The 26,489-nt window shown below is 49.3% G+C and overlaps 1 protein-coding gene across 3 annotated transcripts in view; it reads right to left on the minus strand.

Moving 5' to 3' along the window:
• The window catches only part of NOX4 (NADPH oxidase 4), a 121,744-nt gene extending 98,540 nt beyond the window's left edge, over positions 1-23,204 (minus strand). For 2 of the 3 annotated variants that reach the window (XM_077341421.1, XM_077341420.1), the window contains exons 1-4: positions 23,040-23,204; positions 10,862-10,957; positions 4,308-4,418; positions 2,135-2,219 (exon numbers count right to left, since the gene is read on the minus strand). In XM_077341421.1, coding sequence (XP_077197536.1) covers positions 2,135-2,219; positions 4,308-4,418; positions 10,862-10,957; positions 23,040-23,096 — 349 coding nt within the window. In that variant the 5' untranslated portion in view covers positions 23,097-23,204. The remainder of the gene's footprint in view (positions 1-2,134; positions 2,220-4,307; positions 4,419-10,861; positions 10,958-23,039) is intronic. The other variant, XM_077341423.1, reaches the window with a different exon arrangement.
• Positions 23,205-26,489: the final 3,285 nt, after the last annotated feature.

The raw sequence follows: 26,489 nt of genomic DNA on the forward strand, positions 1-26,489 counted from the left end.
TCCCAGGTCCATCACTGCTTAAACTGGTCACCTTGATTGCTGAGGTAAAAATAAAAACAAGTCCTACGTACATCAAAAAAATGTGGGCCTATGCATGGCAGGTGGTGTAGATGAGGAGAAGGACTTGTCTCCCCAAGTGTCGTTCTAAGATTTATTATAGATTTTGTGGAGGACAATCCACTTAGTCAGAAGCAAGAGACGTCGCTCTCTGCTACGCATCCATCTATCCATTTAGCGCCGTGTCTGAATTTTGGGAACACGTGAAATTTCTGTCATGGTTTCTGACAGCTCGACGCAGGTCGCCCGTCACACATGATGAAGCGGCAGCTCACTTTCAACAGAAATATCACTGTTAGAAAGTGTTTTGTTTCAACAATTGTATAAGAATGGCTTGAAATGGGGGGTGGGGACAACCCAAAACAACTGGGACTACAAGCAGAACCACAGGAAGGGACAAAACCCAAAAAGAGGAGGGAAAGGGCACCTTTGTACAACCCTTTGTACAACCCTGATTTAAATGCACTGACCACATCCGCAGGTTCAGTTGCATGGAATGGCTGCATCCCACTAGACAGACAAAAAGGAGCAACTGTGGAACTCACTGCCACAAGATGTCCACTGGCTTGCATGGATTTTAAAAGGGATGGGATGGATTTATGGTGGGCGGCTATTATGCTCAACAACTGGATGGAGCCTCCATGTTCAGACACGGGATATAGCTGATTGTCAAATGCTGGGGAACACTCAAGAGGTCAGGGCGGTCACCAGAGGCCCCTCTTGTCAGGTTCCATGTGGCATCTCACTGGCAACCATTGGAAACAGGATGGACTAGATCGGGGGTCCCACCCCACAATAGTACCCACCTTTCCTGATATCTACCAAGTGCTTTTAGAAAGCGGGCAAGACCAGGCCTGGATTTTGCCCAGCAAGGCTTTGGGTCAGTCACGCGAAATTTGATTGGCTGTGCAGAAATGTAAACATGTTGCTTCAGCAGTTGCTGCCACCACAGAACAGTGTCAGCTGAGGCAGCCATTTTGGCTCCACCTCCTGAGGTAGTTATATTAGACTCAGCTCCGCCTCATGAGTCAGCCATTTTGTCATTGGCTCCACCTCCTGAGGTAGTTATTCTGTACTCAGCTCTACCTCCTGAGGCAGCCATTTTGTCATTGGCTCCACCTCCTGAGGTAGTTATTCTGTACTCAGGCAGCCATTTTGTCATTGGCTCCACCTCCTGAGGTAGTTATTCTGTACTCAGGCAGCCATTTTGTCATTGGCTCCACCTCCTGAGGCAGCCATTTTGTGACAGCACAAACCATGCTCGGTCGCGATTCCAAGAGTGCCCACCGACTTCAGTTGCACAGTGATCCTTATTCAGTAGCAAAAAGCAAGAGTCCAGCAGCACTTTAAGGACTAACAAAATTTGTGGCAGGGGATGAGCTTCAGTGAGTCACTGCTCACGCCTCCAGACAAATGAGCTTACGAAAGCTCCTCCCCTGCCACAGATTGTGTTAGTCCTTAAGGCGCTACTGGATTCTCACTTTTATACTCCCGCAGAAGAACTAACACAGCTACCCATCTCGGCTAATTTTAACGTTCTTATCCCAGCAGCGCACCTGTCGGTTACCAGGGCGTTAAGGTTAAAGACCAAATCAGTCTGCACACACCGCAAACCTATTTAAGCACATCTTAAACAGGTACGAGCTACACATCCCGCACGTACCATGCCTTCATAGCAAGGCTACAGCCGTGTCTTTTAAACCGAGGCCGACAAGCGAAGCAGACAGAGGCTCATTACTCTGGATTCCCTTGATGTCTGACAGGCGTCAGCCATGTAGAACGATCTGTGCTCAACCGGCATCCGCGCCTCTGCGTTTAAATTGGCTGTGCTCAATCTGATCTCGGCGGTGCCGGTGAGCTTTCAGCGTGTTTCCAGACAACGCTACGAAGCCAGGGCCGGAAGAGAGGCCTCCTCCTAGAGAGGAGAAAAACCGGAGAGAACACCCACGGGGTTCCAGGAGGAACCGTGGAACGAGACTACCCCCTCATGTACTGCCGTGGGAAAGCCACAGAGTGCTCAGAACGTTTGATGCGCTTCTCAGCTTGAGTGAGGTTTCCCGCACCGGAGAAAACATACCTGAAAAGATGCAGATTGTGACGCCGCAGGTGAGGTGGAAAGTTTTGCTTTTGTCCAGCAGCCTCCTCGTTTTCCGGCTGGCCACCTGGAGAGGGGAAGGCAGGAGTAAACATTTAAGTTCTCGTCTAAAAGATGGGGAGCTGTGGTTAGTCCGTCTGCAGCACTAGGCAGGGGCCTGCTCAAGACTAACAAAATGTGTGGCAGGCTAAGCGATTTCGCGAGTCACGCATCACTTCTTCAGCTGTATCTGACATTATATTCTTAAGAGCAGCGGTTCTCTACCTGGGGGTCAGGACCCCTTTGGGGGGTCAAACGGCCCTTTTACAGGGGTTGCGGCAGGGCAAGCAGCTTGGCCAGGGGGCATGGCTACTGTTGCTGCTCCTCCTGCAAGCGGCCCATGCATTGGTCAGTTTTGGTTTAATTTCTGTGAAAGAACCCTTGCATAATTTTATGGTTGGGGCTCACCACAACATTAAAGGGTCACGGCATTAGGAAGGTTGAGAACCACTGCTTCAGAGATTTTCACGTTTCTCATGGCTAGTAGAAGCAGGCACCAGGAAAGATGTCAGAGGACTCCTGGGCTACAGGAAAGGGCTCGGCCCAAGATCAAGTTTCATTGTACACTGGGAATCCAAGCCTGGCATTCTACCCACCCACCCCACATTAGCGCTCCTGCTATTTTGGGAAGCTGTTCATAATCTGGGTGTACCGTACATGCACAGCTGGCAGACAACAGGACCTAACCACGCCCCCACATGATTTTTCACGATCTATCAAGAGCTGACGTGATATGAGGGACAGATAGGGATGCGTGACCTGGAGAGACCTTGGTTCCAGTTCCAATTGGCCACCAGCCGGTAACCTTCAGCCCGACTTTATTTCCCTTCAAAGACTAACCTGCATCGCAGAATTACATGAATGGGCGGTTCACACATATACCTGCCCCACTCCGTATATATTGGAGGGAAAAGGAAATATATTAGGGGGTATCAATTGAAAGCTGGCATGGTGTAGCAGTTAAAGAGCGGCAGATTCTAATCTGGAGAACTGGGCTTGGTTTTCCACTCCTCCACATGCAGCCAGCTGGGTGACCTAGGCCCAATCACGGTTCTCTTAGAGCTGTTCTCTCAGAGCTCCCTCAGCCCCACCTACCTCACAGGGTGCCTGTTGCGGGGAGAGGAAGGGAAAGGTCATGAAAGGACTTCTTCCTAGACTAGTTTTTTTCAACCTTTTGACTGTGGAAGCACCCCTGAAATACTTTTTCAGACTTCAAGTAGCCCCAGGAGTGATGTCGGGCTATATTAAATAATTCCACAATAAATACAAATAAACGTTTCTTATCTCTTCTTATATATTTATGTGTATAAGCACAACCAGAACGGCCTCTAGATTAAACCGTTTTCAATTTTGTTTTCCTCAGTGGTTGTCCTTCTTTAAAGACTCAGGGATGAGTCTTTTGAACAGACCTCCCCAAACCTGAGAGCCAAAGGCCACATAAATATAATATAATTTAAAGAAGGACAACCACTGAGGAAAACAAAATTGAAAACGGTTTAATCTAGAGGCCGTTCTGGTTGTGCTTATACACATAAATATATAAGAAGAGATAAGAAACGTTTATTTGTATTTATTGTGGAATTGTTTAATATAGCCCGGGATAGGTTCTGTTTTCTGTTACAATAATTTTGAACCGTCCCTTTCTTTTCGTGGTGTTTTCCAGGAGTGATGTCAGCTGGCCACGCCCCCTGCCACACCCCCAGGGGTGACATCACTGCCCATCCTCCTTTTGCTCCCTCCCCCTGTCTTTACTACTACGATGGTAGCTATGCCTCATGTAGGCCGGAGAGTAGGAGCTGAGAAGACAGCCCGGACCCCCCCCCCATACCATGCCACTTCAGACCTCCTGCAGACCCCCAGGGATCCACGGACCCCTTGCTGGGAATCTGTCTCCTAGACTGACACACCAGCAACACAGAAAACTTTCTTCTCATTAAGTGATGCCTGGAAGAACCGAGGGCTACAACAGCAACAAATTAATTCCATAAACAGGAAAGTTCCTTGTAACTCTCTAAGAGTGGCCCCTACCCCCATCCTGAGTCGAATGCCCCCATGAAGCCCACAGCCACCCATTCACCCCTCATTCCCTCACCACAGTCTGGTTCTCTTCTCTCACCTTCTGAGATCCTCGGAGGAAGGCCAGGAGAATCCGGCACATGGGCAAAAGGACCAGGCTGCAGTTGAGGTTGAGGACAGATGCCGAAGCCCTGCTGAGGCACAATCCTAGCTGAACAAAAACAGCAAGGGTTAGAACCAGGCCTCTGGGAAACTTGTGGTCTGCTGAAAAGAGAAGGAAGGAAGAAGAAAGAAGAAGGAGAAGGAAGAAGAGCAAAACCAAGATGAAGAGCAAGAGCAAGAAGAAGAGCAAGAATAAAAGAGGGAGAGAATGAAGGAGAAGAAAAAGAAGGAAGAAGAGGAAGAGAAGAGGAAGAAAAAGGAAGGAGAGGAGGAAGAGGAGGAGGGAGGAGGAGGAAGAAGAAGAGGAAGAGAGAAAAGCAGAACTACTTTTTTTTGGACCCTGTTTTTCATTCCCCGAAGGAGTCTCAAAGTGGCTTACAATCTCCTTCCCTTTCCTCTCCCCGCAACAGACACCCTGTGAGGGAGGTGGAGCTGATGAGAAAAATTAGATTTTCTGGTCTGTTCGTAAATTGTCATAATAGGAAATCATGAAACGTGTATGGGTACATCTTCTTTGGGTACTCCTAGAATTGGATCCCGCGGTCCAATCTTTTGAGGAAAGGATCCTACGGAAATGCTGCACGTTTGGGTCTCTACTTCAAAGCCTACCCCTACCCACAGCCCAGAAAAGTCAAAAAGTTAAAGTTCAACTGACACTTATCTGAACCGGTGAGTCTGCTGAATCGCAATTTGGCAATTCAAACAAGGTTGATTCGACCATTGAAACGTATTGTGGAATGGAAATTCAAACCGGATTCGGCTAATTCAGATGCTTTTCAGCTGATCCAAATCGAATGGCACATTTCAGATTTGAACCCCTTTCCCAGATGCAGCTCTCTAACCTGTGCACCACATTGTCTCTCCCTCCCCTGAACAATAAATGGGCTGCAGAGACACATTGAGGAGGGGGGCCATCCTGCCCTGAGAGGGACTGTGCCGAATCATGCTAAGAGGCCCGCGACTAGCTGGGATTACATGGAAGCACAGGGAGAGCTTAGCTGGCTTTCTGTGTGCTTAACAATCAAGTAACACGGATCAGGCCTCTGCCTGGCAACCCCGAGCTCAGGGTTCTGTGTGCATCTCCTGTTTCCGATGTCCAAGCACATGTCTGCAGCACCCACAAGCTACACTGCAAATCTAGCTTCAAAAGACAGCCTAACAGCATTAGCAGAAGCTGTGCTCATCGCACTTATAGGAAATACGCAGCAAACTGGCAGCCTTGCAAGAGATTGAAACCTGCAATGCATCCCCAAGCAGGGTTGCCAACTCCTGGGTGGGAAATTCCAGGAGATCTGGATGTGATGCCTGGAGAGGGGAGGGGCTCCCTTGGGAGTTATTTCATTGATATGCAGACGCTGTTTAGCTTAGAAAAGAAAGTTTTATTTACGGAAGGACATTCCAGATAGGAAAGGTGAGGCAGAGGGTAGAGCTCCTACATCTAGCTGGCTCGAGAGAAGAAGGCAGACTGAGAAGCATCCGGGAAGAAAGAGGAAACTGCCCTAAGAGTAGCAATCTAGGGACAGACAAAAGGCACACTTAAAAGATGGAAAGGTCCTGAACTCTCTGGTCTGTCTAACAGCCGTCTTGCTGCCCCCATCAGGGTCTTCCTCTTCTTTGTACACCAGGCATTGCATACGCCAACAAAGTCCACCTCCAAAGCATCCGTTGTCTCCAGGGGAACTGGTCCCTGCAGTCTGGAGACCAGTTGTAATTCTGGGAGGACTTCAGACTCTACCGGGAGGTTGGGAACCCTATTGCCAAGACTGTAAGTTGGAGACTGCATGCAAGAGCACTCTTTTCCCGGAAAAGCATTAATACTTATGGGAAAAAACTGGATCAGGAAAAAGGGTCCCACAACCCATATGTAATGCCAGGGGAGGGCCAAGCAAACCAAGGGAAAAAAAGTCTCCCCTGGAAGACAAGAACAGGGGAGGCAGATGAATCTCCCAGGGGAGGGATTTCCAAAGTTTTAGTGCCATGGCAACAAAACCCCTTCCACAGACTAAAGCAGGGGTAGTCAACCAGCGGTCCTCCAGATGTCCATGGACTACAATTCCCATGGGCTCATGGGAATTGTAGTCCATGGACATCTGGAGGACCACAGGTTGACTACCCTTGGACTAAAGTTTGAGTCCAGTGGCCCCTTTAAGACCAAAAAGTTTAATTAAGCTTTCCTGAGCTTAATTTTTTCAGAGGCATGCGCACTGAAGCTTATACCCAGAATTAAACTTGTTGGTCATGATCATCCTCATCATCATCATATTTAAATGTATTTCCCGCCACTCCCAAGAATGGCTTGTGGAGGGCTACAAATTATCCCCAATAAAACCCCACTAAAACTATACAGGGACATAAAAAATCGTACAATAAACCCAAAAACAGAGCAAAAACATGGCGGTATTATTCAATTCTACCATCCCCTTCCCAAACACATATCTAGATAAGGGAGCAGGGAGAAGTGGCCATTGAAGACACATGGCCCATACCTGCCAGCACCCTTGAGACCCAGAGGGAAGGGCCCATCTAGCCCAGAGAGCTCGCTGGAGAGGCGGTGAAGCCAATGGTGTGGAAACCATCAAGGTGACCCTGGACTCGAACTTTGTCCCGTTGCTTCAGACCAACATGGCTGCCCACCTTAACTTGTCTGTCTCAGACTGCCCAAGATGGTCAGGACAACTACAGCAGGGCTTCTGAACATGACCAAAGTGAACAGGTCAGTTCGTACGAGGAGATGCCATCCATAAGGTACGATGTCCTCACGGACCCCCGGATGGCCGTGTCCACAGCTCTGCTTCCCAAGCATATTCTGCATGATTGCCTCACTTCTGGGGCTTCTCGAAGCCTGAAGAATGTTTCAGGGCTTTCTCAATGGTAAAAAAGTTGAGAAAGGCCAATCTAGCTGGCACCGTTCTACACGTAGTTTAAACCCATTACTGTGGGTCTTCTTCTGTGCTGTTGACAGGAACCTCTCCCTGCCCTCCTGGCCTTCTCTAATACTTCCAGAGAGCAAACATATCCCCTCTCAGCTTCCTCTTCTCCAGGTTGAATATTTTCCCCATCCCTCAGATGGAAAGGAAAGGACTTTGAGGCACATTTGACTGCTCTCCACTGTGTCCTTGCTAGGTGGGGTTCCTCTGAGTTGCCTAACAAGGTTCTTGACAGGCCTTCCAACCTAACCATGACAGGTAACCACCATCCCTGTCTCCCTTCTTCCCCGATATTTGTGACTTTCAGTGCTGGGAACTTGAAAGATGTCTATTTCCCACGAGCTTTCTTAGGATCCTTTCCGGACATCCTGAGAGCCCGCTGAGGACCTCTGCCTGCCCCTTTACCCCATCCTTCCCACAGCTCACCCCTGCATGTGTGAACCCTGCCTGGGAGCCACAAAGGGACTTTGGTTGCTCTCTCGGCTGCTCTAACGTTCGACCGCAGAACAGACAGAAGGCCTGTTATCTTCTCTGTCCTTAGCAGAGGAACAACATGCCCCTGTAACATCTGGAGCATATTTTAAGCCAGAGGAAATCATCAAAATGGGCAAAAAAACCCCACCAAATCTGAAGGAGGGACAAGACAGCTTTCTTTCCTGATGCTCTCTTGCAATCCCAATCCTTTAACAAGAGTATGGCATCATTTCCGGAAAAAATTTCCCAGCAGGAAAACTGCAATTACACGGGTCAGGAGTAACATTTCCTCCCTTAGAGGTTGAGTCACCCCTTGAGAACAGAATTACAGGCGAGGTGTTCCAGCAAGCATTCCCTGGTGTACAGCAGTGGGACGCCTGCACACAATCTCAGGTTCAGCTCAAAGATCACTGAAAGCTACCCCTGTGCTTCAACTATGGCCATCCGATGGTGGCCTGGCTAGATTGACTAGCGCAGGGTTGGCCAGACTGTGGCTCTCCAGATGGCCATGCACTACTATCCATTCATCCATCCTTCCTTCCTTCTCTCTCTCTCTGCTTGCACTCGAAAGCTCTGATTAAATCTTTGTTGGTCTTAAAGGTGCTACTGGACTCTGATTTTATTGTGCTACTTCAGACCAACACGGCTACTCATTTGAATCTCTCTGTACATCTGTACATCTATCCATGTATCCCTCTCTCTCTTTCTCTCTGTACATCCATCTATCCATCTATCCATCCATCCATCCATCCAATTGATTTGATTTGATTTGATTTGATTTATATACTGCCCCTCACTGTGATGTCTCAGGTGCTGGCAGGGGCTCATGGGAATTATAGTCCATGGACGTCTGGAGAGCCAACGTCTAGTTACCTCTGGACTAAAGTCTGGGTATTTTCTGTAGGAAAGGAAAGGAAAGGAAAGGAAAGGAAAGGAAAGGAAAGGAAAGGAAAGGAAAGGAAAGGAAAGGAAAGGAAAGCCTTCCAGCTGTGTACTTATCACAGCCAAACCTACTTAGGTTCTGAGCTGGCAAGATCAGGGCAGAAGGCTGGTAACAGTTTAAATACACAAACCCGTATATGGTTGAACCATGAAATCACCTTTCCCATCCCTGGGTGGGGTCACTCAGCTGTACCTCAGCTGTAAAAGTTGATGGAAATGTCCAATCCCAAGATGCATCTGTTCCATTTTGTCACTTGTGTTACCATCCCAGGGTTAAAGATCATGGGAACTTGGCCTATAACCCTTGCATGGTCCCAGATTTTAAAAGACCCACTGAGGCAAATTTAATTCTTGTTTTTTTTTTTAAAAGAGCTTTTGGAGAAGAGGTCATGGCCCCATGACAGAGCACGCATCAGAAAGGCCGGGATCTCAAGTTAATCTAGTCCAGCCCCGTCTATCCCCTTCCAACTCTATGATTCTGTGACTCCAAACCATGCTTTCCTATAACCTGGGGTTTCTTGACAACCATGGGTGGGAGTTAATTAATTTTCAAAAATATTTTAAATTTTTAAAAACTTTATCAAGTGATACGACCATCTAGGGCAGGGGTAGTCAAACTGCGGCCCTCCAGGTGTCCATGGACTACAATTCCCAGGAGCTCCTGCCAGCGAATGCTGGCTGGGGCTCCTGGGAATTGTAGTCCATGGACATCTGGAGGGCCGCAGTTTGACTACCCCTGATCTAAGGTCATGTCAGCCCACCCAAAATGGCCAATGAGTCATTGTCCCTCAGCCTAAACAACCCCAAAGGATAGTTGTGAAGGCAACAAGAGAAAGGAAGAAATGTGAACCTTGAGCTCCTTGGACGAAGGGCACGGGAAAATCCACTAGACAAAAAATCTTAAAAGCCGTTAGCAAAAGCCTTAAAGAAAACCCTGCTTTATTGTTTGTTTAGATCAGGGATTCCCATCCAGGGGTCCATGGATTCCCAAGGGTCTGCAAGGGGTTTGCAGGGGGTTTGCGGCCTCTCCTCTCCTGCCTGAATGAACTCGGCCACAAGCTTCCCTCCTCCCACGCATAAGTGAATGATCTTGTAGTTTCTGTGCCTGGAAGGGGCGGAGCCTGCATGCCTACTCCCGCCTTAAACTGCCTCCTGTCACTCCTCCCTCAGTTCTCCTCGAGTCTGCCTCTTAACGGGGTGGTGATGTCACTTCCGGCGACCTGTCACTTCCAGGAGTGGGGCTTAGAGGCATGGCCAGCTGATATAATTTCTGGGGCTCCTTGAAGTCCAAAAAAAACTATTTCAGGGCCCCTCCACGGTCAAATGGTTGATACAGGCTGGTTTAGGTATTTAAACCCCAAGTTTCTCCCCGACACAGACCCAAAGCAGCATACATCCATTCTCTCTCCCACGTTATCCTCACAACAACCCCGTGAGGTAGGTTAGGATGAGAAAAAGCACCTGGCCAAGGTCACTGAGCAAGCTGCCATGACAGACTGGGGACTCGAACCCGGGTCTCCCGGACGCTAATTCCATGCTCCAGCCACCGTACCACACTGGAAACGGGAAGCTCCCCGATCCACGGAGCTCATCATGCTTGAAGGCCTTCCCAAGCAAACCCCCCTTCTTCCCCAGCTCTCTTTCCACATCCCCTCTGCCGTTTTCTTGTTAGTTTTTCAAACTTCACCAGTGCTCCAAACTGTGAGCTGGAAAGTATGCCAACGTTCATAAAAATTAACTGCTCTCAAGAACATACACCCTGGCTTGTAAACGCAGGCCGGAATAGACCCACGAGCTCAGTTAGAGTTACCATGACTAAGAGCGCAACCAAAGCCATTGGTCGGACGGGTCCGCATGGCCGATTCTCAAAAGGCCGTAGGGGAGCAGAGGGGGGGGGGAGTGGCTTTCCCAGCCTCTGGATAGAGACCTTCCCCCTTTCAAACCCAGAAACGACCCCTGCCTCCCCCTACTGCATCCCCACCCCCATCGTGTCCATCCCTCTCCTTCCTGGGAGTCAACAAGAAATTCCCAGGCCTCTCCCCTTAAGCAAGCTTTTCTTTTCCCCATTCCCACATTCGTAAGGGCGGAAGAGAGAAACGCACAGAGAGAAACAGAGAGAGAGAGAGAGGTGTCTCATCTCCTCACTTACCCCCAGCATCTGATGCAAATAATAATACTGCGGCCCCTGGTAATACAGCCGGAAAGTTTTCCAAAACAGCCCCACGTTGAGACACAGCCAGAGCAGCTGAAGGAAGCAAAAGGGGGGGGGGGGAGAGAGAGAAACCCACAGTAAGTGGAAATTGCATGTGCAAAATCAGAACTTTCCAATACTTCTTTCCAATGGAGAGAACATGCAGGCAGCGGATTCTCCAGGGGCACGGAGTTGAGTGAGAAAGCAAGACATTGAAAGAGAAAAGAATTAAAATGAATAAAACGATGGGGGTGGGGGAAACACACAGTTGTGCCCCGTGGGACTGTTGTCTGTTTGTTTGTGTAATTGCAGGCAATCAGCACGGTTGCTTCCCTTGACTTACAGCTAAGGGGCTTGAGAAGGAAAGCACATTTTCCAAATGGGAGAGCCATTAGGGTCCGAAGAAGAGAGGGAAGCTCTTCTGTTTTGTAGAATTAAAGATACTCTGCCTGGATCCATTTGATTTCCATCTGAGAGCTGGCAAATCAGGGTTTCTGTGTGTATGAGGATTTCATTAAATCTGCCTCCCAAGGTGAAGCTGCTGTTATGCCCCTCTTAGAATTGGGTGGGGGGGGGTTAATGATTACCAAAACAATGCATACATATATACAGTGATGCCCTGTATCAGGCTTTCTCAACCAGGGTTTCTTGACTGCCCTGTAAAGGTTTCCCTCCTGGGTCATCTAGTCCAACCCCCTGAACTATGCAGGACACCCACAACCCTCTCGGTCATCCACTGTCACCTGCCACCCCCTTGAACCTTCACAGAATCAGCCTCTCCGTCAGATGACTATTCAGTCTCTGTTTAAACATTTCCAAATAGGTTTAAAAAGTTCCAATATGTTCTAGTCTCACATACCCTGATCCATGCCAGTGTAACATCAAGACTAGGAAGCTGTAATGCATTATATGTGAGATCCTTGTCCTCTCCAGGCTCCATTCCCAAATCTTTAGGAGTTTTCCCAATCGGGATCTAGCAATCCGACCCCCCATCCCTCATTGGTGGTCCGGGGGTGGGGGTCACCTGCAACCCTATTTATGCAGACACCTACCACAGGGAGTTCACCATGACACCTTACTGTAGAACCTCTGGAAGCTGCTGAAATGTGTCTTGGGAGATTCCATCTGGGTTTTGGCCTTCATAATTTTATTGCCTGTTTTCCCTGCTTGGAGGGAGGGGTAGATGCAATTTGTGACCTTAATGCGACCAATATTGACTGGCTTTGCTGTTATGAACTGCCGCTCTTGGCATATTTTGCTTGATGCTGAAGTGTTTTATTTCATGAGGATTTTTCGTTTGATTTTACATGCTTCTAATTGTGAGATAGCAGATCAGGCTTGAGATCCTCACTCTGCCTTGGAAACTAGCTGTGTGACCTTGAGCGCAGCCTAATCTATTTCACAGGGTTGTTGGGTGGATAAAACAAAATGGGGAACATAAAAAGAGCCCTGCTGGATCAGACCAGTTGTACCTGTAGTCCAGCATGCTGCCTCACACAGCAGCCAACCAGTTCCTCTGGACAGCCATCAAAAAGGGCATACAGGCTGAGGCCTTCTCCTGAGAAGAATATCAGATGAGCCTTGCTGGATGAGACCAATGGTCCATCTAGTCCAGGATCCTGTCTCACAAACTGGCTGACCAGTTCCTCTGGAGGGCCAACAGCCGGGCAGAGAGGCCGAGGCCTTCCTGAGAACATCAGAAGAGCCCTGCTGGATCAGCCCAGTGGTCCATCTAGTCCAGCATCCTGTCTCACACAGTGGCCTCAAACAATACAAAGAGGATACACCCTATCAACACTAAGAACGAAATGCAAGGTACAAAACTGGGGTGGAAGAGGCTGCACAATAAAGTATTCTAAAGAATAATCTCAAAAATCGATTGAAGTCTATCTCCAAATAATCTTCTCACTCACATCTGGTTTGTAAAGGGATAATTTCATTTCTCAATGTATAGTATCAGAGTATGACGGCTGCGCTGGTTATGAACTTGTTTAATTCCACTTTTTCAGATACATAAACATATTCCTCTCTTGCTTTCCTTCCCCAGAGGGAACAAAACCTTCAACAGTCTTTAAAGTTTTTTTTCCGATTGCCAATAAAATACTCTTCCTTCTGTATAATCCTTAGCGTCTCTAAAATATTTTTAAAAATATATTGCCGGTTTCTCCGCACATTGTTTGATATTCATTTCCGAACCACCAGTTTGGAGCCCTTTTGTAGTGAGATTATACTGAAATTGAATGCTATATAAGAGTCAGGTCTGGAGGAACATACGTCCGTATCCAAATAGAATGAAACAAGCTGATAACCAGCGTGCCTGTCATACTATAATACCATACGCTGAGAAATTAAATTATCCATTTACAACCCGGATGTGAATGTAGAACATTCGAAGACGTGCTGAAATCAATTTTGAAATTATTCTTTAGAATATTTTATTGCACAGCCTCATGCGTAACAGTTTTCCACCCTGCATTTAGGGCCAACCATTTCCTCTGGACAGCCAACAACAGGGCATAGAGGCTGAGGTCTTTGCCCAAAATTGCCTCCTGGCTCTGGGATTCAGAGGCTTGGCATCTTTGAGGTTCCCTTCAGCCTCTGTGACAAGTAGCCATGGATAGAGGACAAGATCTGCAATGCACAGTCATTGAGTGTTGCACCATTCCAAGTGGAACCATGCTCTCAGGGGGGCGGGCCACATGAGCCAGCATGCATGCTACCTGTGTGCTCCCATCAAGTAAGGTGCCCTGGTTGCCATCCACTAAAAATGTTGTTGCCCTAATCATCTTGGTTGCCCTCCTCTGTACATTCTCCTACTCTGCAATGTCCTTTTTGAGACACCAGAGACTGTACACAGTAACTTGTTGTTGTTAGTTGCGAAGTCGCATCCGACCCATCGCGACCCCATGGACAATGATCCTCCAGGCCTTCCTGTCCTCTACCATTCCCCGGAGTCCATTTAAGTTTTCACCGACTGCTTCAGTGACTCCATCCAGCCACCTCATTCTCTGTCGTCCCCTTCTTCTTTTGCCCTCGATCGCTCCCAGCATTAGGCTCTTCTCCAGGGAGTCCTTCCTTCTCATGAGGTGGCCAAAGTTTAATCTTCAGGATCTGGCCTTCTAAGGAGCAGTCAGGGCTGATCTCCTCTAGGACTGACCGGTTTGTTCGCCTTGCAGTCCAAGGGACTCGCAAGAGTCTTCTCCAGCACCAGGGTTCAAAAGCCTCAATTCTTTGACAGAGTAACTATACGCAGGTGAAGCAGGTGGCAATCAAGGACAGAGCTTTTCCAGTAGTGGCCCCTCACTTTTTGCAATGCTGTTCTCCCCTGGAGGCTTGAATGGTCCCTACATTCCCTTCCTTTGGTAGGTTTCTTCTTTACCAGGTATCAGCTAAGGAGCTCCATCTTTTTCAGATGTCTTATGGTTGTTTTCCAGCCTGCAGTCTGGTTTATCAACATCCTTTTAGGCTGTTTAGCACTTTTATACTTTGGCTTGCTTTTATCGGCTTGCTTTATATTACCGGCTTGGATCCTTTTATTAACTTTGTTTTAGTTGCTAGGATTTCTCTTGCTATTTTTATTGCCAATTTGGTTTTATTGTTGGGAGCGGCCTGGAGCAGGTCTTGGCCAGTAGCATACAAATTCCGCACACAAATAAAAATATTACCAAGTGGCGTAATGGTAAAAAGCCAGCAGAAGAAGAACTTAACAATGTTGCAGACTTAACCGTGCTATCCCCACAGATTTCTCTTTGAAGCCCGTTAAAATCAACGTACATAAAGCCAAGGGGCTGAGCCCAGAATTGCAGCATTCATTGGATTAGATTCTGTGCGTGTGACAGAGGTTTAAAGCTGGACCCAAACATTCTGGCGGAAAATTAAGGGGGAAATGGCAGCCTCTGTTTTCAAAATGTAAAAACCAGAGATTGATCAAATCTCCCTCCAGTTCCAGAATGAAACGCAGAGGTTCCTTTAAAGAAGGGAAAACATGGAAGTTGTTATTTTTAAAAATGGAGATGCCTTGAGATGATGCGTGAAATAAAGAGGCCACGGAAACAAAATTTAATAGCATTACTCGGTGGAAAGAGGGAAAGCGGCCTCCCCAGGCAAAGTCTCACTTGAAGATCAGCCAGTTTGGTGTAGTCGTTAGGAGTGCGGACTCTGGCAAGCCGGCTTTGATTCCCTGCTCCCCCACATGCAGCCAGCTGGGTGACCTTGGGCTCATCACAGCACTGATAAAGCTGTTCTGACCAAGCAGTAATCTCAGGGCTCTCTCAGCATCACCCACCTCACAGGGTGGCTGTTGTGGGGAGAGGAAGGGAAAGTAACTGTAAGCTGCTTTGAGACTCCTTCGGGTAGAGAAAAGCGGCATATAAAAACCAACTCTTCTTCTTCTTCAGTAATCTCAGGGCTCTCTCAGCCTCACCTCCCTCACAGGGTGGCTGTTGTGGGGAGAGGAAGGGAAAGCAACTGTAAGCTGCTTTGAGACTCCTTCGGGTAGAGAAAAGCGGCATATAAGAACCAACTCTCCTTCTTCTGCAGCTGAACTTATAGAATCACAGAATCATAGAGTTGGAAGGGGCCACGCAGGCCATCTAGTCCAACCCCCTGCTCAACGCAGGATCAGCCCAAAGCATCCAATAAAAGTGTGCATCCAACCTTTGCTTGAAGACTGCCAGTGAGGGGGAGCTCACCACCTCCTTAGCTCACCACCTCCTTAGGCATCTTATTTTCATTGCAGCAATAAAACACAAGAAGCACCTTAAAGACTAAGAGAACTTGGGGCAGGAGAGGAGCCATCATCACCTGAAGAAGCCAGCAGTGACTCATGGAAGTTCCTGCCCTGCCACAAATCTTGTTAAGTCTTGAAGGTGCTCCTGGCCTCTCACTCTTTTCTACTCCTACAGAGAGGCTCGATCTGTTTTCGCTTCTTACAGTCCAAGGTAGACGTCAGGTGATGCTTACCAGTAAATGGCCGCGAAAGGGTCAGAGATGTGCTACTCCCCCGTCTAAGAGAAATGCTGGATGAGGACCCCGCTCCACAAAGCCCTGCAGTCAACACAGGGTCAGGAAGTGCTTCCAGATCAATTGTCTTCCACAGTTGCACACTGCAGCCAAGACGGCTGCCCTGCATCGGACTATTACTAACAGGTACGTTGCTGTGTCAGGAGGGTGAGCCCAGCCCAGTGAGGACTCCTTGGAGGAAGAGCTCTCCCAGGAGCTCCCGGCTTCCCCTGAACCTCAGGGGGATGAGAGCTTAGCCCAGCCAGAGGTTCAACAGGCAAAGAGCTCTGACCAGCAGGAGGGAATGAAGTTGTAGACCAGGGGTAGTCAACCTGTGGTCCTCCAGATGTCCATGGACTACAATTCCCAGGAGCCCCTGCCAGCGAATGCTGGCAGGGGCTCCTGGGAATTGCAGTCCATGGACATCTGGAGGACCACAGGTTGACTACCCCTGCTGTAAAACAAGCCATTCCACCAGAGAGTTTCCAATGGGACGGGTAGCTGTCCACCTTCCCTGTTTGCATCCCCGGTGGCACTTTAAAAAGCAACCAAATCCCCCAGGATGTAAGCTTTTGTGAGTCAGTGGTCACATCATCTCTGCCAAAGGGTGCTTTGACACACAATAGCTTATACCCTGGAAAATTGGGTAGGTCTTCAAAGTGCTAGTGAATTTTGTTCTGCTCTTACAGAGTAACAGGGCTACCCCCTGGAAACTAACTGGTAGCCAATGAAGCAGACGCAGAACAAGCTGGATTTGAGTCCAATGGCAACTTAGAGATCAAAAAGATTGTCTGGGGGTCAAAGAGGTCTTGCCTGAACCCCATGGTTTCCAGAGCAAGTGTGTGCAAATGAACAAACTATAAGGTAAAGGTATCCCCTGTGCATGCACCGGGTCATGTCTGACCCTTGGGGTGACGTCCTCCAGCGCTTTCATGGTAGACTCAATACGGGGTGGTTTGCCAGTGCCTTCCCCAGTCATTACCGTTTACCCCCCTGCAAGTTGGGTACTCATGTTACCCACCTTGAAAGGATGGAAGGCTGAGTCAACCTTGAGCTGGCTGCTGGGATCGAACTCCCATCCTCATGGGCAGAGCTTTCAGACAGCATGTCTGCTGCCTTACCACTTTGCGCCACAAGAGGCTCATGAACAAACTATATATATATATATACTATATATACTAGGCTGAAAGCCCGTTGCACCCAGGGATGTAACGGGCGATAGCAGCGGGAGCCCACAAGAACTGCACCATCGCCATACGTGGCTGCAGAGCTGGCAGTGTGGGCGACCTTCCCAGCAGCTGGCCTAGACGTTATGGTGACCAGGCTGTAGCCTTGAGCACCTAGTGGAGTTAGCCTTAGACTTATGTTAGACTGGTGATAACATCACAGAATGACTCAGAGGCGAGGGTAGCTGGCTGCAGTCCCGAAACACTGGAAGGCACCACAGTCACCATGCGGTTCAAGCGGAGGAGGCTGTTTCCAAAAAGTGTGTTCCCTACAGACCCGAAGGGAATGCCTTCCGTACTTTTCTGAAGTACGGAACTTCCTGCTCCAATGAAATGGAAGAAAGCCACGATAAACAGATGTTTTAGGAAACAGATGTTAGCTTTGTGGATCGGATGTATCGGGGGCGAATTAAGTGGGCACCAGGAGACAGTTTAGCAGATGCCACGGGGGCCTGTGGGAACAACTCCGCCAGGCACCTACTCACGGGAAATCCATGCACTGGATCATTAAGCTATTCAAAGCACACATGAAGCTGCCTTAAGACGGGTCGGTTGAGACCAGGATTGTCTATTTGGACCGGAGTCTTTCACATCACCTCCTAATTGGGCCATTCAACTGGAGATGCTGGGGATTGAACTTGGGACATTCGGCATGCAACACAAAGGCTCTTCCCCTGAGCCACATCCCCTCTCACACGTAGATGCCACTTCAAGAATTCAAGGCAACCCTTCCCAACAGCTGTCATGGAATCCATGCACATTTCAAAGGACTGGAGGGCCTGTTCTAAGTTGCCTACACAGAGGGCTTCACCAAAAGTAGAAAGGCCAGCTAATCCCTTCCAAGGATTGCCACTGGAGGACTTAACAGACAATCCCTGACACTTCTGGGGCATCTCCATCTCCCATGAACACAGAGTTTTGATTGCTGCTTGACAGAAGAGCCCTGCTGGGTCAGACCAATTGTCCACCTAGTCCAGCATCTTGTTTCACACAGTGGCCAACTAGTTCCTCTGGATGGCCAGTGACAGGCTAAAGAGGCTGAGGCCTTCATGAGAACATCAGAAGAGCTCTGCTGGATCAGGCCAGTGGTCCATCTAGTCCAGCATCCTGTCTCACACAGTGGCCAATCAGTTCCTCTAGTTGGGTAAAGAGGTGTGTTCTCACCAGGCACCAAAAACCATAAAATCTAGTTGCCTGGCAAATCATCAGAAAGAGGCTGTTCCAAAGTTTGAGGGTCACCACAGAAAAGGCCCTGCGTGTCACCGCCCCTTGGTCTACCATTTAGGGAAACCATTTTGGACATGGAGAAAAGACTGCTATACAGCTATATATATACTAGTATTCAAGCCCGCTGTATTCTGAATACAGCGGGCGCTAGACAAGGGAGCCCCCGGCAGCCGGGTGCAGGGCGGCTGGCGGGGGCTCGTTGGGCGGGGGCTCGTTGGGCTGCGGCCCGAAGGCTTACAGTCGTCTTCCCATTCCTCTCTTCCCATAAACTGCTCCCCATGCATTTATCTAATCACCTTTCAAAGACTGCTAAAATAGTGAGTCCAGAGTAGCTGCCTTCTTAAGTCTGTTTTAGTAAAATCAAACTAGGAGCTCACTTCATCAGATGCACAAGACGGTACACTCACTAGACAACTACTTGCACACAGCATGCATCTATCAAAGCCAGCTCCAACTTCCAAACATTCACGAAGAAACCCATCATGTTCGTGTTTAAGGGGCCACTGGCCTTCTGCTTAATTTTACTAAAGTACCATCTAGCAGATTCCATGAGTCAATGATGGTTGCAGCACATTATCTCCTTTCATCTGTGTGGAATCTGCCGCCTATCGGCATCATTGATCAGCAATGGCCCAGCACACCCAAACCTGAAACGAGAAACAGGCAGGGTCTTGGACGGAAAGGGTTAAATCTGTGGGTTCCGGATGGACACAGACCCTAGAAGTGACTGGAGCTCTTTATCAGGACCCCGAAATGGCACTAGAAGAACTGAGCTGAACCAAAATAACCCAGAAATCTCCAACTTATATACACAAGCAAACAATGGATTTTCGCCAGTGTGCTATTGATCTGTTTCAGTTTACTCGGACTGGATCCAGCAGAAGGGATCCAGCCACGAATTGGTCAATTACATTGTAAGCTACCATCCTGCCCCTGACCTCAAGCTCGGACCTCAGCAGGACAACAGACGCACCAGAAAGCGTTGAAAAATTGTGGCCTGACTTACAGCGTCCCTCTGGGGCTTATCAAGGCAAGGGATGTTTGAAGGTGATTCACCATTACCTGCCTCTGCCCGCAGCCCGTAAAGATAGATTCAGGTGGGTGGCCATGTTGGCCTGAACTAGCAGAACAGAGAACAGGAGAAGAGAAGAGCTGGTTTTTAGTACCCCAATGTTCAATACCTGAAGGAGTCTCAAAGCGGCTTCCAGTCGCCTTCCCTTCCTCTCTCTTGTGAGGTTGGTGAGGCTGAGAGAGCTCGGAGAGAACTGTGACTCGCCCAAGGTCAACCAGCTGGCTGCATGTGGAGGAGGAGTGGGGAATCAAATCCAGTTCTCCAGATGAGAACTTCACCACGACACCACACTGGACTCTTAACTTTGTTCTGCTTTCAGCCCTGGGGCTCTTGGAAGAGAGGAAGGAACCTCAGGCGGCAACAGACAGAAATTGACATCGGCTGTGTTTAAAACCGCAATGTAATTGACTATTTTCTATGGAAAGGATGTAAAGATAGATGCCAAGGCACCAGAAGCCCCAACGGCACCCGAGGAAGGGCCAGCTCTTCCATATCCTGGCTTCAGCCAAATGCCTGGTGGAAGAGCTGTGTCTTGCAGGCCCTGAGGAACTGGGCCAGCTCCGTCAGGGCAGGGAGGGGCCAGGGTCGAAGTAGGGATCCATCAAGGAAGTCTCTGCAGAGGAAGGCAATGCAAAGCCACATCTACTTCTCACCCACCTTGGAAAGCCCCTTGTTGGGGTCTCAATAAGTTCATTGTGCTTCTATAGCTTATGCAGACCCGTATACCTTTCTCCGAGTCACACTGATAGCAGAAAAGTGTGTTTCACAATTAAAAGTTAAAAGGCATGTTTCAGACAACCCTCAAAAGCAGTTTCTCTTAAAGGTGCCACTGGACTTGAATTTTGTCCCCTTGCTTTAGACCAGTGGGCCTCAACCTTCTTAATCATAGAATCATAGAGTTGGAAGGGGCCTTAACTGAAAAATCTTTTCTTGTTACAATGGGCTTCCCTGGCCAATCTTAGCTCACTCTCAGCTTTGGCCTTTCTGATGATTGATCTACAGTGCCTAGTAACCTGTAGGTACTCTTCTTTAGAGCTCTGTCCTTCCCTCCATTTCCTGAACATTTTCCTTTTCTTTCTTAGTTCCTCTTGAAGTTCTCTGTTCATCCAAATAGGCTTCTTAGAGCTCCTGCAGTGTTTTCGTCTTTCTGGGATAGTCATTGATTGAGCATGCAATAGCTCTTGTTTGAGTAGCGCCCACCCTTCACATGCTCCCTTTCCTTCCAGCATTCTCGTCCATGGTATGACACTCATCATGTCTCTGAGTTTATTAAAGTTTGCCCTACGAAAATCCAACATCCGCGTCTGGCTACAAGCTTCCTTGGCTCCCTATCTCAAAGGAATTCTATGAGGACATGGTCACTTCCCCCTAGGGTCCCCACCTCCTTCACCTCATCCACCAACTCTTGCCTGTTGGTCAGTATTAAGTCCAGTATGGCTGAACCTCCAGTATGGCTGAACCGCGACCCTTTAATACCGTTCCTCATGTCATGGTGACTCCCAACCATAAAATTGTGCAAGGGTTCTTTCACAGAAATTAAACCCAAACTGACCAATGCCGTGAAGATCCTTTGTTCAGGATTGTATATAAATTGTTTTTTTTCCGGGGTTTCTCAGTTCAGCTCTGCCTCTTGTCCCACCATGCTCAACTCACTCTTTTCCCGCTGTTCCAGTCAGACGAACGCTCTGGCTCGATCTACCCCGCAAGGCTGTTGTGTGGATGGCGCCCCACCTCCCCCTGGCCAAGCTGCTTGCCCTGCCGCGACCCCTGTGAAAAGGTCCTTCTATCTCAACAGAAGGATCATCTCTCTGCCCCTCACACGCAAAAAAAGCTGTATCCTGAGGGCCTATTTTTATCAGCTGTCGCGCATATAAGATCACACTCCACATGCGCCAATCCAGAATAGCTGCCAGGTTCTATGCGCACGGTCGCCAGAGCAGATCGAATTGCAAGCCCCAGCCACACGCAAGCCACCCTGCGAGTTAATGAAAGCCGGGGGGGGGGGGTGGACACATGGGAAGGGGGCTCTCCATCTGTTCGCGATCGAAAAACCTAGGAAATTCTAACCGGCTCGCGTGAGTCGACCCGAACGTGCCCACAGCGTGTCACTTCCCAAATGCAAAATGCTTCAAGTTAGCCAGGAGGATGTATTTCCACCGCAGAAGTCCCACTCTTGAATCCCATTTGGGATTTACTCAGGGAAAATAGGAAGGCAGCTAGAAGCTGCTGCAACATATTTGTGGGATAAACAGGAATCAACAGCTTTCGAGGGGGGTTAGATTGGTTCACGAAGGATCAGTCTGTCCATGGCTACTAGAGACTGAGGGGAACTTCCACATTCAGAAGCACAAACTCAGTAAATCCCAACAGGGGAAGGCCTTGGCCTCTGTGCCAGCGATGGCCAAAGAGTGGCTCTCCAGATGTCCGTGGACTACAATTCCCATCAGCCCCTGCCAGATGGACATCTGGAGAGCCACAGTGTGGCCTCTCCTGCTCTATGCTCTGTTGCTGGTCCTCCGGAGGAAGTGGTTGGCCACTGTGAGAGACAGGATGCTGGACTAGAGGGACCCTCCCTGGTCTGATCCTTCTTAGGTTCTTTTGAAGAGCATGGCCTGGGATGTTCCAGGTTGGAATTTCCACTCTGCGGAAACTCATTAGTAGAGGTCATGGGCAGATTCTTCCCTGGTGAGGCCAGAATAATAAAACTGACATAGTCTATAGGGATGGGCAAGATAATGTACAAATGTACAGATAATGTACAAACAGACAAAAGCCGCTTTCTCTCAACCTGTGGCATTTTTATCTCCCCACCCCGGGCATCCAGGAGCCTGGAAGAAGAAGAAGAAGAAGAAGAAGAAGAAGAAGAAGAAGAAGAAGAAGAAGAAGAAGAAGAAGAAGAAGAAGAAGAAGAAGAAGAAGAAGAAGAAGAAGAAAGAAGAAGAAGAAGAAGAAGAGTTGGTTTTTCTACCCAACCTTTCACTCCCCGAAGGCGTCTCAAAGTGGCTGACAATCGCCTTCCCTTCCTCTCCCCACAGCAGGCTCCTTGTGAGGTAGGTGGGGCTAAGAGAACTCTGAGAGAACTGTGCCTGGCCCCAAATCCCCCAGCGGGCTGGAAGTGGACAAGGAGCTGGGAATCATACCCGGTTCTCTTGATTACAGACCTCCGGTCATAACCACTACAACACTCTCTCTCACAACAGCCCTGTGAGGTAGGCAAGGTGAGAGAAGTTGACCATCCAGCCGCACACCAGAGCAGCGATCGGATCGGGACTCGGGTCTCCTCATCCCAGCTGCCCGGTCTAACCACACTGCACCTGTCGAAGTGGGTTTTGCGTCCAGGAATCCTCATCCCCCAAAATCTTGCTGGACTTGAAGGCGCTATCGCACTCCAAGCGAACTGGCATAAACTTGTATCTGAAGAAGGGCGCATGCCCACGGAAACCTGTCCCCAGAATAAAACTTTGTCCAGTTGCTCAAACTTTCCCAGCGGGCATCAATTCCCTTAGCCTTGAAGGCGCCCCATCCATCTCCTCCCTTGTCCTCTGCACATGCTCAGGAGCCCCCTTCCTTCCTTCCTTCCTTGGGCCCTAAGCCAGCGGCTGCCACCTACCAGGAGGAAGTGCTTGGCGCCCTCGTTGGCCAGCCAGCTCTGGCTCGACACGGCCATGGTGCCATCGGCGGCGCTGGGCACGGCGGGCGCGTCTCGGCCGCTTCGCCTCCTTTTCAGCCGCCGCCGGCAGGAGCCGGGCCGCCCCCCGCCTCGCCTCGCCTCGCCTTCTTCCGGCCGCCCCCCCCCACGCCCCCTGGCGCGGCTTCCCTCCCCTGCCCCCCGGCCGCGGCGAGCGCTGGCCGGCCGCCCTTCTCCGCCGGGCTCCTTTGTCTGCAGCGGGGCGAGGGCGGAAGGGGGAGTCCTCCGCGGCGCCCTCCACTTCTCGCTGCGCTCTTTGTTGCGGCGGCGCGCGGCGAGCGGACGGCGCGTTTACACGGAGCCGGGGCTTTGAAAAGCGAAGGCGAGAGACGCGGAAGTTCGTCCGGGGAAGTTCTTTCGACTCCTAGCCGTCTCCGTGTCGAGGCGAGGCTTCACCTGTTGCACTTCTGCCGAGATTTATGTAGTGGATCTCCCCCCCCCACACACACACACAGACACAAACACACACTTCTGTAGTGGATCTCCACGCACACTTCCTTCCTTCCTTTCTCCCTCCCTCCCTCCCTCCCTCTCTCTCTCTCTCTCTTTCTTTCTTTCTTTCTTTCTTTCTTTTCTTTCTTTCTTTCTTTCTTTCTTTCTTTCTTTCTTTCTCTCTCTATCCCTCCCTCCTTCTTTCTTTCTTTCTTTCTCTCTCTCTCTCTCTCTCTCTCTCTCTCTCCCTCCCTCCCTCCCTCCCTCTTTCTTTCTTTCTTTCTTTCTTTCTTTCTTTCTTTCTTTCTTTCTTTCTTTCTTTCTTTCTTTCTTTCTTTCTCTCTCTCTCTCTCTCTCTCCTCCCTCCCTCCCTCCCTCCCCCCCCTCTTTCTTTCTTTCTTTCTTTTTCTTTCTTTCTTTCTTTCTTTCTTTCTTTCTTTATTTATATATTTATATATTTATTTATTTATTTATTTATTTCTTCCTGCCTTGCCTTGCCTTGCCTTGCCTTGCCCCTGCCTTGCCTTTCTCCAGAGCTGAATGTGTCCATGGACAGAAGAACTGTTTTTCCGCTTTTCATTACCTAAAGGAGTCCCACAGCAACTTACAAACACGTTTCCTTTCCTCTCCCACAACACCCCCCCTGTGAGGGAGGTGGGGCTTAGAGAGCTCTGAGAGAACTGTAATTGACCCAAGGTCACCCAGCTGGCTGCATGTGGAGGAACTGATTTTATGAACTTAGGCAGATGGTGAGTGGGTGGGCAGGAGGGGATGGGCAGGGTTTGTCTCTTGTGGCCCTTCCGTGCATACCCAGGGAATTGCTGATTGCCATTATGGGATGCTAGGTGAATTTCCGCCAGGCCTGGCTGGATTCTGGAGATTTTTGGTGGGGGAATCACTTGGGCATGATATTGGGTTCATTCTGAGTGGGCAGGTAGTTGTGAGTTCCTGCATGCAGCAGGGGGTTGGACTAGATGACCTTGGAGGCTCCTTCCAACTCTGATTCTGTGAATGGGGAGTCTGCAGATTAGAGTCCACGACACTTTAACTGCTAAACCACATGTTTTTCACCTTGGTGTGTGTGTGTAAAGGCACACAGAGACAAAGTGATCAGAAATTATCATTTGGTGGCAGTTCTCCAGGGTCTCTTAAACTTAATGTGCTTTTCGGTCTCCGCATGTCCTTTCAGGGCCCTGCCCCACTCCTTCAGTTTATCTTTACAATAACTGTCAGGCCAAAACAAAATTGAGCCCAGTGGCTCAACACAGTTTTATTTAGTTATTATAAATCAAAATATAAATAAATATTTTATTTATTTCTGGGTGTAAGCTTCTGTGGGCATGCCCCCTTGTTCAGATACCCGGGGCAAGGCAGACAGAGAGGAAATTACTGGCCTTTGGATACCCAGAAAGTTTAGGGAACTGTAGAGATTTGAATGTTCTAATCTAACCACTAGACCACACTGCCATTCTCTGCACAGTGACTGCTGTCCTGCCTGAAACCAAAACAAGGTGCCCGAAAATGCCGTCTTTGCACCCAAAAGCACCAGTGGTTGAATGCTTCTCAAGCCCTGCCCCTCATAGAGGCCGCTGCAGTAATCGAAAGGAGATGTAACCAGGGTGGGCACCACAATATCCAGTCCTTTTCTGCCCAGGAAAGTCTGCAGTCAGCTCCCCAGTAGAACCTGGGGAAAAGCCCTGCTGGCCAATGCTGCCCCCTGCTGGCCCAGCTTTTGTTGGCTCCTGTGTGCAGGAAGAGAAGGCAGGCTATGGTTGGGGGCCAGGTGTTGGATTAAGTCGGCCTTTCCCAACTTTGAGAATCGCCTGAAACATTCTTCAGGCTCCGAGAAACCCAAGAAGTGGAACGATGGTGCAAAATGTGGTTGGGAAGCAGAGCTGCGGACACGCCCACCTGGGACCCCTCCCCTTCCCACCCCTGCCAGGCCCATCATTGGCCATTTTGGGATGAGAGGGTGGTCATGTCACCCGATAAATGGTCATGTCACCCGATAAATATTTAACGAATTTTTAAAATATATAAAAACTAGATTCAAAGCTCGTTCGTGAGAACGGGCTTTGAAAGCCCCCCCCCCCCTCACCACCGCGGCTGCCCAGCAGACACATAGAGGCGGCATTTCCCCCAGGGGTGGCATTTCTGGGCCCGGTGGGAAGGCCTCCCCACCCCCCACCCCCCGGTGGCACAGCCTTCCCGCCAGGCCTAGAAGGGTGTGCTTCTAGGCCTGAGGGGAAGGCCTCCTCCTCCCCCCCCCCCAGCAGCGGCTCAGCCTTCCCCTCGGGCCTAGAAGCACACCCGGGGCCGCTTCAAGGCCCCGGGTGTGCTTCTAGGCCCGAGGGAAGGCCTCCTTTACTCATGGTGTCCTGGTGTCCTGCCGCTTCCCCGTCACTTTCTGGCCTGTCCTGGTGAGGGCCCAATGTGCCCTCATCCGATTGGCTAGAACTCTTGTCTCTCCTGGTGAGGGCCCTCACCCGGACTGGCCCCACCCACTCTCCCACTTAGTCCTCAGCCTTTTATGTATACAGCGAAAGCTGTATAAAGATTAACTAAGTGCCACCCATTCAGGAGACCCTTTCAGAGCCATCAACCTTTTTGATGGGAGATGTTGGGTAATCAAGCAAAGCATTTAAAATCCAAAATCAGGCATAGTTCCTATATTTTCATAGAATCATAGTCTTGGAAGGGACCTCCATGGTCATCTAGTCCAACCCCCTTTCAAAGCAGGCTTTGTGGCTTTAAGTACATAATTGCTTCTTATTAAAGAGGGGAGAATGAGGAGCTCATTTTCAGCAATGTTGGGTTTTGGTAGCCCAGAGCTAGGTCCGTGAACTCATGGCTTCGTCTAAAGATAAAGGTAAAGGTATCCCCTGTGCAAGCACCGAGTCATGTCTGACCCCTGCGTTTTCATGGCAGACTCAATACGGG

The sequence above is a fragment of the Paroedura picta genome, chromosome 6 (assembly GCF_049243985.1).
Source record: "Paroedura picta isolate Pp20150507F chromosome 6, Ppicta_v3.0, whole genome shotgun sequence".
Taxonomy (NCBI): Eukaryota; Metazoa; Chordata; class Lepidosauria; order Squamata; family Gekkonidae; genus Paroedura; species Paroedura picta.